General features: G+C 33.4%; 1 protein-coding gene across 1 annotated transcript; it reads right to left on the bottom strand.

Annotated features, from left to right (window-relative positions):
* Positions 1-7068: 7068 nt before the first annotated feature.
* On the bottom strand, positions 7069-7596 carry LOC149963442 (E3 ubiquitin-protein ligase XIAP-like). Its single transcript, XM_090166852.1, has one exon. It carries the CDS (start codon positions 7594-7596, stop codon positions 7069-7071), a length of 528 nt encoding a protein of 175 aa, XP_090022978.1.
* Between the last annotated feature and the right edge of the window lie 8009 nt (positions 7597-15605).

Genomic DNA, 15605 nt, shown 5'->3' with positions numbered 1-15605 from the left:
GCATTTCATAAGACTCCCACCTAATACATAAATCAATAGGTAATATCGTGCGCCTCGATGAATCAGTCTGAACTTTTTGCACTAGGGGTATGAGAAATTGGGCAGTGGCTGTTCCTCGAACCGTTAGGGATAGAAAGAAAAATGATAGATAAATCAATTTCTGATATCTTGCGCTGGCTGTAGCTTTCTTAACGTTGGGCAAGCTTTTCCAGCTTCCTATTTCTCTAGCGGCTCTTAGTAGGCTTGGCTTTTCAGCCTTTATAGCTCCCACTATGACTAAGTCCGGCGAGAAGACTGTCCCTCTGGTCGGCGATTTTGCCCTTTTATAGCCGGAGGTCCTTTGTTCAGTCGGGACGCGAAGGGTTTTTCCCTTTTGAGGTTGCGGACTTACGCGACTGCTTCTCTCGTCCGTCCATGGGCACAACAATGTTCTCTAACAAAAATATTTTTTTAATTAATGACCTGAAAATCGGCAAATGTTCTTCCATTGACAAAAGGAATAAGTCTACCAAATTTCTTAAAAATCGCAGAACCCATGGTGGCATGATTAGCTCAAACTATATGGAATAGCCCTTAATCCTTCATAGACGATATCATTTTATCATAGAACATACTTTTGTTTAATTTTATCTTTCGCACGACATGGACAAGAAAACAGTTTTCTGAACAACATGAGTTTTGACCTAAACGTAACACCGTTTACTCTGACCTCAAACATCTCAAATCTTCACATCAATTTTTATAATTTAGATATTTTATCGCAGATTTCGTTACTTATTCTTAAATACAAGTAAATTATATTTCAGTTATTTTTTTTACCTTTCTCAATATTCCTTCAACAAGACCACTCCAAGAGCCATCCTCTCCTTTAAACTCATAATTGTTATCTGATTGAAACGTGAACGTGACACTTAATAGTAGCATTAATGTAATTAAAGTTTTCAAATGTTATTAAGTGGTTTAAAATGGCAGAGGAGTGGTTAATGGGGAAGAAATAAAGTAGAAGGATTATATATCCTTGGTTCTGGAACTAAAATAGAACAAGTTGTACCCTAAATCAAACTATTAGGCTGTTCCGCTAGTGTTCATTCACCAAAGTTTATTTACATAAACTGAACGTTGTCTCCAGTTTTATTTATTTGATTATGTCACGGAAACGTTGTATAATCGATACCCGGGCCGGCGTTATTCTACACTATACAAAATTGGGCCATTACGGGAAATCACAACTGGAGGCTTTGTGCTAGGGCCCCTTTGGAGGCCCCAAACTATAGAGCCTGAAAGAGTAATCAGAGGCCGATGACGTCTGGCAAGGTCCCTCTGCAATATTTTGAGGCGGCTAAGGCCCTGGGCTGCAGCGCAATTAGCACCAACCCACCGAGGTATTGACCGAGGGCAACAGAGATTTGGGAAATATTTTCTTCTTCTCAACAGCAAGAAGAAAGAGGAGTTATTGAATTTGGTCGTCTGTAAAGTCCAAGGCAACCTTTTCAAAGTCCAGTTTCGTGGTGGTGTTTGGCGCTCTACATTGAAATCCCAACTGCTGTGTACAAAAGATTGTAACTAAAGCCACTTAAATTGTCGATTATTTAATAAAATTCGCTAATTAGATAATCGTAAATATTTCTTAGTAGCAAGCATGGGAAAAGGATTTCGATTGGTCACTGTTTCAGAGCTATCCATATACCACTATGGGAGGTACTATAGAAAGGAAATAATATTAAATAATTTTTTAAATATTCATTTTCAATAGACAAAAATTCATAAATTCACCTAATATTTAAAAAAATTATACCCACGATATTTAAACTGAGTAATTGAATTCGACTTGATAACCTTTCAAAAAAATACACCAGTGCGAAAATAAAAATTAATGAGCGAAATAAAAGGAAAATAGAGTTTCTCTTGCAATGCTTCCGGCTATCTAACGGAAATGACGTCAATTTCAAAAGACCGCTTTCAATTTTTCTTCATCAAGAAAAGTAGAGGGAAAGTAAGGTCGACACTCCGAACCCGGGTTCGGGTTTGGGTTCGGGATCGAAATCCGGAATTTAAGGGATGAAATGGGGGTAAAATCGTCAAAAAGTCAATGTATTTATGATATTTCTCGCGACGATTTGTTTTTTCGTATATCAACATATTGTGTCCAGGCCAACTTGTTCATTTATCTACGCTTATCTCGAAAGACACTTGAACGTATATCTTATCAAGTTTTATCGTACGGAATAAGTTGAAATAATGTAAAAATTGATAACCTAGGCGACGCGTGCGCAGATTACCCCGGGGGACGCGGTTAATTTGAATTGAAGTGTTTTGACGTCATGGAATATTCGTTGTTAAAGTAGAATGGAAATATTTTTAAACTTCATTTTAATATCATTGTAGTACTTAAATATGCTTGACACTTGAACCAATCTCACGAGTATTTCTTAAAACGAATATCTCGATCGCGTTTTATCGTACGAAATAAGTGGAAATTATGTAAGTTGTATGATACTTGATAACCTAGGCAGGAAGATAGCGCGCGCGTGCGCGGATTAGCTGGGAGGCGCGGATTGCCCGGGCGCGCGGTTAATTTAAATTTAAAACATGGATTCCCTCTCCGAAATAATTCATGTACCCAAAATTGGACCGCAAGTTTTTTTCTTTTAGGGGAATCTCTATGGGAGTTTAACATTACAATAAAGCTAATAGGTCCAGTTTGGGGTACTTTTGGTCCGAAATGGGGTACATAGGGCCGAAAATGGTGACTTTGGTCGTTTTAAGGGTACTTTTGGTCTATTTTGGTCCATTTTTGGGTACATCAGAAAAGCAGTTGGAAAAACGAAGAGCCTTATTTTTTTTCCACCCATCTCCAAACTCCAAAACTTTATTGCTATAATTTATTTATCCCTTCCGTAGGTATAAAATAAGATAAAAACCACTTACCTATATTTTAATTACGGTAAATTAAAAATACTTAATTAGTGTACTAAGTTACGTTTAAAAGAACCTTTTGTAACAATTCCAATATGTAAATATAGGTATAAGGATTGAAAAAATACTTAAAGTGGTTTTACTGATAAACTCTAAAGGAATTTAACTTTAAAGGGTATCTTAGATTATTGTTTTTAATTTTATTCAAGTTGAAAACGTATTAAGAGTCCTTCAAAGTACTATAAAAGGATTTTATTAACGAACTTAATTCATATTTTCTTCAAACTTTCAATTCGCTTTTATTACTATTTAAATACGGTAAAATATAATTCTTATACACAAATATAGTCAGAAAGATACTATAAAACACTAAAATTAAAATTAAATTAAATTTGTGTGGATAAGATTTGTAAATATCATTTTGAAACTAATAACTTTCACGCTTTATTTAAGTCAAGCCAATAAAAACAATTACCTATATTTTAAATACGGTAAAATATAAATACATTTCCGATATGTAAATAGGTAGAATAACACTATGAAAAGTTCCCTTTTCTTCTTTTAATACGACAACACACCACTCTGATACGCAAATATATAAAGAAAATATAAAAAAATTTTACTCTACGTTCGATACGTTAAAATACATTTCCGATACACAAATATAGATAAAGAAATACTATAAAATGTAAAAAGGTAGAAAAATACTACACATTAACCATTATGAATTTAAGCTTACAACATCCTTCACGTATAGAGCATAACATATGTGTTCAGAGTTAACTTGTTTCCTCGTTATCTTTATCGCATGTGTTTTAAATAGCGTATGGAATAAGTTAAGAATGTACTGAAATGGTGTATGTTTAAACCTCGTAGAATAAAGAGTAAAACATATGTTCAGAGTCGGCTTGATTACCAAAGCGAATAACACAGAGACGTTTCCGGTGTAGTCACGTAGGAAGAAAAATACTACAACACTCTCTATACTCTACATTCAACACGTTAAAATATACTTCCGAAATGCCAATATAGGTAGTAAAATACTACAAAATCTCTATACTTTACCTTCAATACGTTAAATTACATTCCAATATGTAAATATAGGAGGAAAAATACTACAAAAGCCTCTTTTCTTGGCGTTCAATATGTTAAAATAGATTTCTGAAATGCAAATGTAGGTAGTAAATACTACAAAAGCCTCTTTTCTTGGCGTTCAATATGTTAAAATAGATTTCTGAAATGCAAATATAGGTAGTAATTACTACAAAAGCCTCTTACTCTACGTTCAATACGTTAAATTAATGATATGCCTCCGATCAAATCGTTCATTTTTTCCTATTTAAATATACGCATTTAAATTAAAATTGCTTCTAGTGTTCGGCAGTCGATTAATTTTTATCCACAAATTTTCCGATTTATTTAAAAAACGTTGGTAAAAAGAATATCATTTTAACTTATTTAATTGTGTTTTTTACCCAACCAAGCATTTATTTGAATAAAAGTGGTATTTATTTAAATAACCAATAGTTAAATAAAAATTGTTAAATGTTTAAATAATCGAAAGTGAACAAGCCTATTTTTTAAATAAAACAAACAGACTTTAGAGTTGATAAGATTTGTAAATATCATTTGAAACTAATAATTTTCACGCTTTATTTAAGTCAAGCAATTACATTTTTAAAAATGAAAGAAGTTAAACAATATAAAAATTTGTAAATATTGTAAATATTTTTAGGTAATAAAGAAATTAAGAAATGTTTTAATTAAAATATCTTTCATTTTCTACTACATTTTTAACAATGAAAGAAAATTAACAATATAATTATTCTAATATAATTTCAAAATCAGGTATTATTTAAAGTACAAATGCATAATTTAGTGCAGCAATTCTTATTTAAATACTTTTATTTAATTAATTTGTGTATCTGAAATGTATTTATTGAAAAATAAGTGGGTTTTACTATTTATCACGGTTTTATATATATATATATATATATATATATATATATATATATTGGAATTGTTACAAAAGGTTCTTTTAAACGTAACTTAGTACATTAATTTATTTTGGAAGTTCAAAACGTATTAAGAGCCCTTCAGAGTACTATAAAAGGATTTCATTTACAAACTAAATTAATATTTTCTTCAAACTTTCAATTCGTTATAATTTGAATTTAAATGAAAACATCATGGATTATAGGTGCGTAATCTACTATTAGACCGAACGGATTAAAAAATACTTAAAGTAAGTGGTTTTACTGATAAACTAAAGGAATTTAACTTTAAAGGGTATCTTAGATTATTGTTTTTAATATTATTCAAGTTCAAAACGTATAAAGAGTCCTTCAAAGTAATTTAAAAGAATTTTATTTACGAACTAAATCCATATTTTAGAAGTTAGTTTGTATGAAATACTTACTAATACCTGAAAAATGGACTTTAGAGTTGATAAGATTTGTAAATATCATTTGAAACTAATAATTTTCACGCTTTATTTAAGTCAAGCAATTACATTTTTAAAAATGAAAGAAGTTAAACAATATAAAAATTTGTAAATATTGTAAATATTTTTAGGTAATAAAGAAATTAAGAAATGTTTTAATTAAACTATCTTTCATTTTCCACTACATTTTTAAAAATGAAAGAAGTTTAACAATATAATTATTCTAATATAATTTCAAAATCAGGTATTATTTTAAGTACAAATGCATAATTTAGTGAAGCAATTCTTATTTAAATACTTTTATTTAATTAATTTGTGTATCTGAAATGTATTAATTGAAAAATAAGTGGGTTTTACTATTTATCACGGTTTTTTTTATATATATATATATATATTGGAATTGTTACAAAAGGTTCTTTTAAACGTAACTTAGTAAATTAATTTATTTTGGAAGTTCAAAACGTATTAGTAGTTATGTACCCTATTCCTAGCCAAGCGGGGGCGTGGCTACCGCGTCCCCAGCTGCGTGACGGGGGGGGGGAATGAAGCGGGGAATCGCGATTCCGCCCCCCTCGTTTTATACAAGGACAAAATTTTACAGTTGAATTGATTCGATAACAAAAAGTGGATTATTAATACAATGTCCTTTAAAAAGGGTACGTTAAAACTTTTTTTTAAACTTTAATTTTATTTAACACGTATTTTATTTTAGTTTCTCTGACGTTACATTCACCCACGCAATTGGTAGTGACCGTATCAATATTTAACAAAGAGCCAGGTATATATATTTCTAATGGAGCCCAAAGTACGGACATTTCCTTAGAAACATGGGACGCCCTTACAAAAGAATGGTCTTCAGTCATTGAAAATCTAAACTCAACAACAATAAAAAAGATTTATCTGCCAATTCCGACTGTCGAACCTTATTCCGATTGTACTTTTGAACACAATTTCGAAGTTTCTTGTTCGGGAGGAAGATTTTCATGGAATTTAATGCCGTTTACTCAAAAATATTTGGAATACGAAATAAACTTATCAGCCAGTCTATCACTTAGTAGAGCGCAAGTTCTGGCTTTAAATGAAATTAAAGTGTTTATAGATGAACAGTTAAGTCTGTTAAAACAAAGCGCACCGGTTATAGACCTAATGTTTAGTGTTTCGGTCGACAATTTTTCGAAATTTCAAGCGGTTTATAAACCATTACAGAAGCAAGTCCCCTGTGACTTTATAGAAATTTACGCCGCCTTTCGTATTTCTCAGGATCACCAAGTGGAAAAAGATTTTTTGGAACAATTTATAGGTTATTGTCCATTTGACGTAAGGGATTTGATTGATCATTGTTTAAATGATGTAATATATTTGAAAAACAGTTTATAAATAAATTTTTTTTATTAGTAAATGTGTTCTTTGTTATTATACCATACGAAAAATTAGTGTACACTAGCAAAATATATACACGAGGAACCATGATAATAATAGTTTCAGTATATTTTCAAAAAAGCCTCCTCAGGACAGGCGCTAATAGCGACGATGCGTAACGTCAGAAAATAGCTTATTTTAATTGTACATCATTTAAAATTTCCTTACCAACGCGTTCAGAATAGTCTTTTCCTATATCAGTTTTAATATGATGAAAACGAGGGGAAAGACACTCGCTCACAAAGTTTTATTGATTTAACGTCTACATTTTAATATTTTCTGGTTGAAAATTATAAAATGCTACAAAGTGGTCTAGATTTCTTCCGATCTAGAGTTTCAATGACATGAGTAATTAAGCTATAGACCAGAGCCTTCTCGTTAGTGCTTGAATAGGGCGCTTGGTTTGAATCATACTCGTATGGTATATTACCGCAGTTCTGGTTTAAAACGAATTTACATCTCGGGTAATATTTAGCGTGCTCTTCCATCGGAATATCGTTATTGTCCCAAAATAATAGCTCTCCAGCACAACAGAAGCATTTGACACAATCTTTGTTATACGTGTAGAAGAGACCCGCTTGTGCTAAATCTCTCACGTCTATGTAATCAATCGGGAAATCCTTAAACGACTGTAATCTTAGAAATTCAGATCGCATAGGTCCTAAATTCCAAAAATCGTTCGTTTCGCGTAGCACGGGAATGTTATCCGTAGTTTCATCCTGAACAAATTTGCAATTCGGGAACCGTTGGATGTGAATTAGTAAAGGTACATTCCCCTCTTTCCAATCGTTAACCAAATCATCACAACAGAAACACATGACAATATTTTTATTCCCAACGTAAAAAAAGCCGGCGTTTGCCAACTCGTTTACATTTAAAAAGGTTGCCGAAAAATTTGAGTTGAAACTCTCTATTCTTTTTCTTTCAAAGTGCATTTTTACGTATTTAAAGCTGGTTAAAAATTTAGCTCGCGTAAAATGTAACCGGCGTCACGCAGCGGCCACTGTCGTCACCTAGCGGTAAATTGTAACTAGCGTCACCTAGCGGTAACTTAAAAACCGCTATCTAGTGGTTATGGTTTTCAAAACACCTGGCACAAGAAAAAAAACCAAATATATAGTTAAACAGACGAGCGTTATTAAAGGGTACTCTTCGAAGAAAGGCATTTCTTCCAATATGTTAAACTTTTTTTAAACTTATCATGTATAGTTCAATAATACCGCCTCTCAAACGGTACCAAATAGTCCAAAATTGCCCTTTCACCCTAAACTCGTTACCGAAAACACCTGCTAGTAAGTTATTTCCGCCCGTTATTTCATATGACGCTATAAAATACGTTTAACCATTATTACTACCAAGTTAATACGCGGGAGATTATAACAGAAAAACAAGTTATAGCTTTGGTCCGAGTTTTGACGACAACGTATTTGTTAGGCTTAGCTTTTTTACTGCATTATTAACCGAAATATCAACATTAAACTAACATACAGGAACATTCGTTGGTCAAGTATTTAAACATTGCTTACATTAATAATACAGTCGTTACAATCAGGGTAGTGTGTGCTGCCACTAAGTTCTTAATTTACCCCTGGTGGTGAAACTATAATGCTCTTTAATACCCTCGGTCAACGAATTAAGTAACGTTCGTTATTTGTTACGTTTATAAGAGTTCAATTTACCCCTGGTGGTGAGAAATGGCAATGCCACTCTAAATATGTAAATATTACTATAAGCACTACCTTAGTTCATTATAGAAGTGGTAATATTAAAAATGATAGTTTCTTAATCTCATTCTCCTTATCTTTCGCGAACAAAACATGTTCGATTTCTTATTAGACCAGACCGATGGTACCGTAATATAAAACAATGTATACGTAAACGATTTATGTACGTGAGGCATTGTTAGATTAACTTTACACGAAAATGGTTTCCCCTGTTTGGGACAACTTAACCAAAATTGAAACTTGTACAGTTTTCATATCAGGTAATCATGTATCCGAATGAAAATATCCATAGATAGCGACGTATATTTAAGTGGAGAACATTTAAACCATGCGAGGTTATTTGCTAAGTTTGTTGATACTCAAATAAACTTCGCGCCGAGGTCACCATAGCAACGGGGGATTCTCCGCTCAACACCTGTTCTAAATAAATCACAGCGTTAAAAATGGAGATAAACGCGGAGAAAAGCATTCCTTTAAAGGAGCGCTAACGCCGTGGAGAGAGAGATAGTTCGCGGTAATCAGAGGAGCGCTAACGGCGTAGAGAGATAGTTAGCGGTAATCAGATTCCTTTGTGTTCGACCTGTACTGAACTAACCACATCGCGTTTTATACAAACTAGTTTCGCTTTGTTTTTGTTGTGGAATAATGACTTATAAAGAAAACAAGGACTATGAACTGATTAAACATATATATAAAGAATTGAAAAAAATGAATCGTCAACTTGAAATGGATTTGATTGCACAAAGAATGAGATATTTTCAAAAAGAGCATAATTCTCACGAAATGCATTTGGAACGACCCCCAAAAACTGGATTCTTAAAGGCGATAGACGAGTTAGTGGTTTTTATTGATAGCGTGTTAAATGTTATTAACGATAGTTCCTTTGTGTCAACAACAAATGTTGTAAAATATAAATAAAGTCTTAAATTTAAATCAGAGTTTTTTATTTTAAACATAGAAGGATGTAAGATAATTTAGAAAAGTGATAACAATTTGACAAACACATTTAATTTCAGTGAATTTTACAAATTACTAAGAGTTCATATAATAACCGCTAAAAGAGAGTTACAAACTTATATTAAGCCTTTGTCATTTTTATCGGGCTTCCTAACGGTTAATAAAACACAGCTTATAAAACTGATTAATATTTCCTTTTTAAGACCACTTGTTGATTTAACCCCTATCAAATATCTTTACCCCGTTATTAACGTATTGACTATGTTTAAAAAACTTGAAATATCCACTCCCTAATTACTTCACAAATTTTCCCGCGCGTCGTTTTTAAAGGTTAAGTGACGGTAATATATAGTTTTTGATGCATTTACAATGTCATAATAATAATCAGCTAGGCCCAAGCCATCTACCGACTTTTAATGTGACGTTTTATGTTAATATATATATATAAAAATCCTTTAGGGACAACTTGTTTAAAAACAAACTTGATCTAAAGTATATATGACAAATTTCCTAAAAATAACAGACATGGACACCCTTTTCAATACACAGAACCCGTTTGAATATGAATCATTAAAGATGGCGGCCAAAACACATGAATTTTCCAGCCAAAAATGACTAACAACCGCTAAAAGAGAGACCACTCGAAACCAGCCTACAAACTTTACCCCGTTATGTGTTGTAAATATGAATCATTTTTACCGCGCTTCGGGAAGGCGCGTTTAAGAGTCTATACTTTTTATGTGCATAAAGATTAATAACCTAAAAACCGTTAAAAAGGTGCCCGTATTAGGGGTGACTTATATTTGAAACTTCTACCCGAATCCAAAGATACCAGTCTAGTGGTGAAGCATTGACAAATGTTAAACTTTCACCAGCAATCTTTATGGAAGACCCATTTCAATTACCGTAAATAAGATGGTGCGTGTCACGTGATGCGGCTATAATCATTAACGAACCATATAGGGACAACTTGTTACCCAATGAGACACCCCTGGTGGGACACTATAAAGATGACCACGAATGACAGGTTATAACACGATACAAGCTTTATCCCGTTATGTTCAGTCATTAAAAGTGAATCATTTTGACCACGCTTCCTAACGGTTATTACAACACAGCTTATTATGATGTAACCTTTTATTATACCTTTAACTCTCAATTTCTTCCTAAGAGTTCAACCAAGACACCACTTGTTAATTGGTCGATACATTTTCTCCCTAATCATTTCACATGTTAAAGAATTTTCAATTCAAAAATGACTAAGTTCTTATAACAACCGCTAAAAGAGAGACCACTCGAAACCAGCCTAAAAGCTTTACCCCGTTATGTGTTGTTAGCGTAAATATGAATCATTTTTACCGCGCTTCCTAACGTTAAAACACAGCTTATAAAACTCATTAATATTTACTTCTTAAGATTACTTAAGACGCTTCCTAACCGTCTTCAGAACATGTTAAATAATTTTCTCACCGAAATGCTAAAAGCTCAACCATATAACATCCACTAAAAGAGATCACTTGTTCGGGTCCATAATCCCAAAGACGCTTCCTAACCGTTGTCAGGTAATTAAACCATGCAAACGTTAATACTAGTAAATACAAACTTTACCCCCCTCCACTTGTTCATTGATCCTTTTCGCGCTTACATCATCATAAACGCATGTTAAATCCCCGCCAAAACTTTAACAGTTCAACCATATAGCTACCAGGTCAATTAGCTCTAACGTGTAATTATAAAGGTACAAACTTTGCCCGTTTCCCCGCCATAAATTAATATTCAAACATATAATAAACCTACAGAGTGTAACTACTTATTGATCGACGCTTACAATTTCCCGCGCTTTTCTAACCGAAACACATGTTAAATTCGCGCCAAAACTTTAACAACCATATAGCTACCAGGTCAATTACCCCTAACGGTTAATTATAAAGATACAAACATGTAATAGACCTATAGAGTACAACCTATACCCGTTTCCCCGCCAAAATCATGTCAAACATAAGTGTACATTAATAAACCTAGAGAGTTTAACCACTTGTTGATTTTTATACACGCGACGCTTACACTTTACCGCCAAAAATTAATATTCAAACACATAATATAACTACTTGTGATCCTAAACACATGTTACTATCTAACAGGTCAATGACCCCTAACAGTAATCCAACTAGTTAAACAATACCACGCTCATTAATATTCACCCTTTTTAAAACACTTGCTTACCTACTCTAGTTGATTGACAGGTCATTAATTAACACCTGTTAATCTCATTAATTATTCAGGTCACGCGCGCGTGAAACGCGCCCGAGGGGGGGCGGAATCGCGATTCCCCGCTTCATTCCCCCCCGTCACGCAGCTGTGGACGCGTGGGGGAAAGCACCCTGCGCCCCCCACGCGTATCCAGAAAGACGGTGGTTAACTACTCATATCTTTTTAACTAATAACTTGCGGTTAAAACTTTAATCCTTGACAAATAACAAACCAAAAAAAAAAACCCACAAAATAAACAAAAGTACCTATTGTTAAAAAATCCCTAAATGAAGGCATGAGGATTTTTATTAAACTAAATTATTTTATATTCTTATGGTTAAATAAATTTTTGGTGTATTTCCATTAAGCCTTGGTAATTTCTTGTACGACCGTACGGTAACCATTGATTAAACACTAGTGATTAATCCATGTGGTAACATTCGCTAAATAATACACAAAGTACATATTTCATTGCACTAAGGTAAGTACATTTTCATGGTTTGTTGATGGCGATAAGGTCAGTTGTCGTGGTGTAGTCCAGAGAGCAGTTATGTTTTTGGTGATTAGAAATTGAAATTAAGAGTTAATTTCAGTATTTAATACTTTTAATGGGAAAATCTGTTGCATAAAAACTTAAAAAGGTTTGTTGATGGTAGCAAAGTCTGTTATGGTGGTGTAGTCTAGAGAGCAGTTATGTTTTTATTGATTAGAAATTGAAATTAAGAGTTAATTTCAGTATTTAATACTTTTAATGGGAAAATCTCTTGCATGAAAACCTTAAAGGTTTTGTTGATGGTAGCAAAGTCTGTTATGGTGGTGTAGTCTAGAGAGCAGTTATATTTTTGTTGATTAGAAATTGAAATTAAGAGTTAATTTCAGTATGTAATACTTTTAATGGTTTGTTGATGGTAAAAAAGTCAGTTGTCGTGGTGTAGTCTTGAGAGCAGTTATGTTTTTATTGATTAGAAATTGAAATTAAGAGTTAATTTCAGTATTTAATACTTTTAATGGGAAAATCTCTTGCATGAAAACCTTAAAAAGGTTTGTTGATGGTAGCAAAGTCTGTTATGGTGGTGTAGTCTAGAGAGCAGTTATATTTTTGTTAATTTCAGTATTTAATACTTTTAATGGGAAAATCTCTTGCGTGATATCATTTAGGATTTTATTGACCATAGATTTAGTAATTAGTAAGAATACTTCTTTAATTTGTTTTTATATTTGCTTACATTAATTAAATCATTATAATTGACCAAGATGTTTTAAATTTTAAAGGTGCTGTACGAGTAAACAATTGCTACATAAAAGCCCAGGAAACGGATATTGAAGAGATCATTAAAGAATGGTTGAAACAAGCGACCAAAAGAATTTAAAGCTCGAGCAAGGGCAAAGGTAAAAAACAAAACAAAACCTTAAACGCTGAACAACAAGTAGAAAACAACAAGAACAATGAGGATTGCGAAAAGTAATCATCTTGTTAAATTTTTAATTTCATTTGAACAAAATCACACGTAAAGTTTATTTGGCTAATTTTTAAACAAAGGAAAACTGATTCGTCAATAATTGTACCACTATCCCACTACAATAAATTTTATATTATACGATTTTTCGTTATGAATTTGTTTGTTTGAACTGGTTTCTTAAACAGAAGAAAAATATTAATAAGGCCTAATTGTATCGTTTATTTTCGATGTCAAATAATCACCGCAAAATATTTGTTAGCAATTATTAGAGAAGTGTTTGATTGGTGCTTAACCGTCCCTTGGGTAGGGCGAGAGGGGCAGGGGCCCAGGGCGCCAAAATGTTAGGGGCGCAAAATCGATGATTTTCATTTAAATTAGATATTGAAAATTTTAAAATTTCTACTTAAGGTCCTGGGGGCACCATTTTGGTTTTTGGCCCAGGGCGCCATTTGGACTAGGTACGGCTCTGGATTGGTGTTGAGGAAGTGGTTTGGGTGGTGTTATTTAAGTGTAAGGTTGGTGTTCGAATGGTGTTATTCTAGTGTTAACAAGTGTAACATTGGTGATTAAAAGGTGTTAATATAGCGTAAAGTCAGTATTTGTAAGGTGTTGAATAGGTATTTTTACTCGTGTTGTATGGTGTTGAGGAAGTGTAAGTAGGGTGTTGAAGAAGTGTAAGTAGGGTGTTGAGGAAGTGTAAGTAGGGTGTTGATAAAGTGTAAGTAGGGTGTTGATAAAGTGAAAGTAGGGTGTTGATAAAGTGTAAGTAGGGTGTTGAGGAAGTGTAAGAAGGGTGTTGAGGAAGTGTATAATAAGTGTTTGGGTGGTGTTATTTAAGTGTAAGGTTGGTGTTCGAATGGTGTTATTCTAGTGTTAACAAGTGTAACATTGGTGATTAAAAGGTGTTAATATAGCGTAAAGTCAGTATATGTAGGGGTGTTGAATAGATATTTTTACTCGTGTTGTATGGTGTTGAGGAAGTGTAAGTAGGGTGTTGAAGAAGTATAAGTAGGGTGTTGATAAAGTGTAAGTAGGGTGTTGAAGAAGTGTAAGTAGGGTGTTGAGGAAGTGTAAGTAGGGTGTTGATAAAGTGTAAGTAGGGTGTTGATAAAGTGAAAGTAGGGTGTTGATAAAGTGTAAGTAGGGTGTTGATAAAGGGTAAGTAGGGTGTTGAGGAAGTGTAAGAAGGGTGTTGAGGAAGTGTATAATAAGGGTTTGGGTGGTGTTATTTAAGTGTAAGGTTGGTGTTCGAATGGTGTTATTCTAGTGTTATTCTAGTGTAACATTGGTGATTAAAAGGTGTTAATATAGCGTAAAGTCAGTATTTGTAAGGTGTTGAATAGGTATTTTTACTCGTGTTGTATGGTGTTGAGGAAGTGTAAGTAGGGTGTTGAAGAAGTGTAAGTAGGGTGTTGATAAAGTGTAAGTAGGGTGTTGATAAAGTGAAAGTAGGGTGTTGATAAAGTGTAAATAGGGTGTTGAGGAAGTGTAAGAAGGTTGTTGAGGAAGTGTGTAATAAGTGTGTGGGTGGTGTTATTTAAGTGTAAGGTTGGTGTTCGAATGGTGTTATTCTAGTGTTAACAAGTGTAACATTGGTGATTAAAAGGTGTTAATATAGCGTAAAGTCAGTATATGTAAGGTGTTGAATAGGTGTTTTTACTCGTGTTGTATGGTGTTGAGGAAGTGTAAGTAGGGTGTTGAAGAAGTGTAAGTAGGGTGTTGATAAAGTGTAAGTAGGGTGTTGAAGAAGTGTAAGTAGGGTGTTGAGGAAGTGTAAGTAGGGTGTTGATAAAGTGTAAGTAGGGTGTTGATAAAGTGAAAGTAGTGTGTTGATAAAGTGTAAGTAAGGTGTTGATAAAGTGTAAGTAGGGTGTTGAGAAAGTGTAAGTAGGGTGTTGAGGAAGTGTAAGAAGGGTGTTGAGGAAGTGTATAATAAGGGTTTGGGTGGTGTTATTTAAGTGTAAGGTTGGTGTTCGAATGGTGTTATTCTAGTGTTATTCTAGTGTAACATTGGTGATTAAAAGGTGTTAATATAGCGTAAAGTCAGTATTTGTAAGGTGTTGAATAGGTATTTTTACTCGTGTTGTATGGTGTTGAGGAAGTGTAAGTAGGGTGTTGAAGAAGTGTAAGTAGGGTGTTGAGGAAGTGTAAGTTGGGTGTTGATAAAGTGTAAGTAGGGTGTTGATAAAGTGAAAGTAGGGTGTTGATAAAGTGTAAGTAGGGTGTTGAGGAAGTGTAAGAAGGGTGTTGAGGAAGTGTGTAATAAGTGTGTGGGTGGTGTTATTTAAGTGTAAGGTTGGTGTTCGAATGGTGTTATTCTAGTGTTAACAAGTGTAACATTGGTGATTAAAAGGTGTTAATATAGCGTAAAGTCAGTATTTGTAAGGTGTTGAATAGGTATTTTTACTCGTGTTGTATGGTGTTGAGGAAGTGTAA

This window comes from Leiobunum rupestre, chromosome 1, assembly GCF_980474605.1.
Source record: "Leiobunum rupestre chromosome 1, qqLeiRupe1.1.hap1, whole genome shotgun sequence".
NCBI classification, from domain to species: Eukaryota; Metazoa; Arthropoda; class Arachnida; order Opiliones; family Sclerosomatidae; genus Leiobunum; species Leiobunum rupestre.
Note: the sequence above shows the minus strand (reverse complement) of the source record. Positions and strands in the feature narration are given on the sequence as shown.

What these genes read in the sequence shown, in the direction of transcription:
- LOC149963442 (XM_090166852.1), bottom strand. Translation starts at nt 7,596, where the DNA reads ATGTGTTTCTGTTGTGATGATTTGGTTAACGATTGGAAAGAGGGGAAT.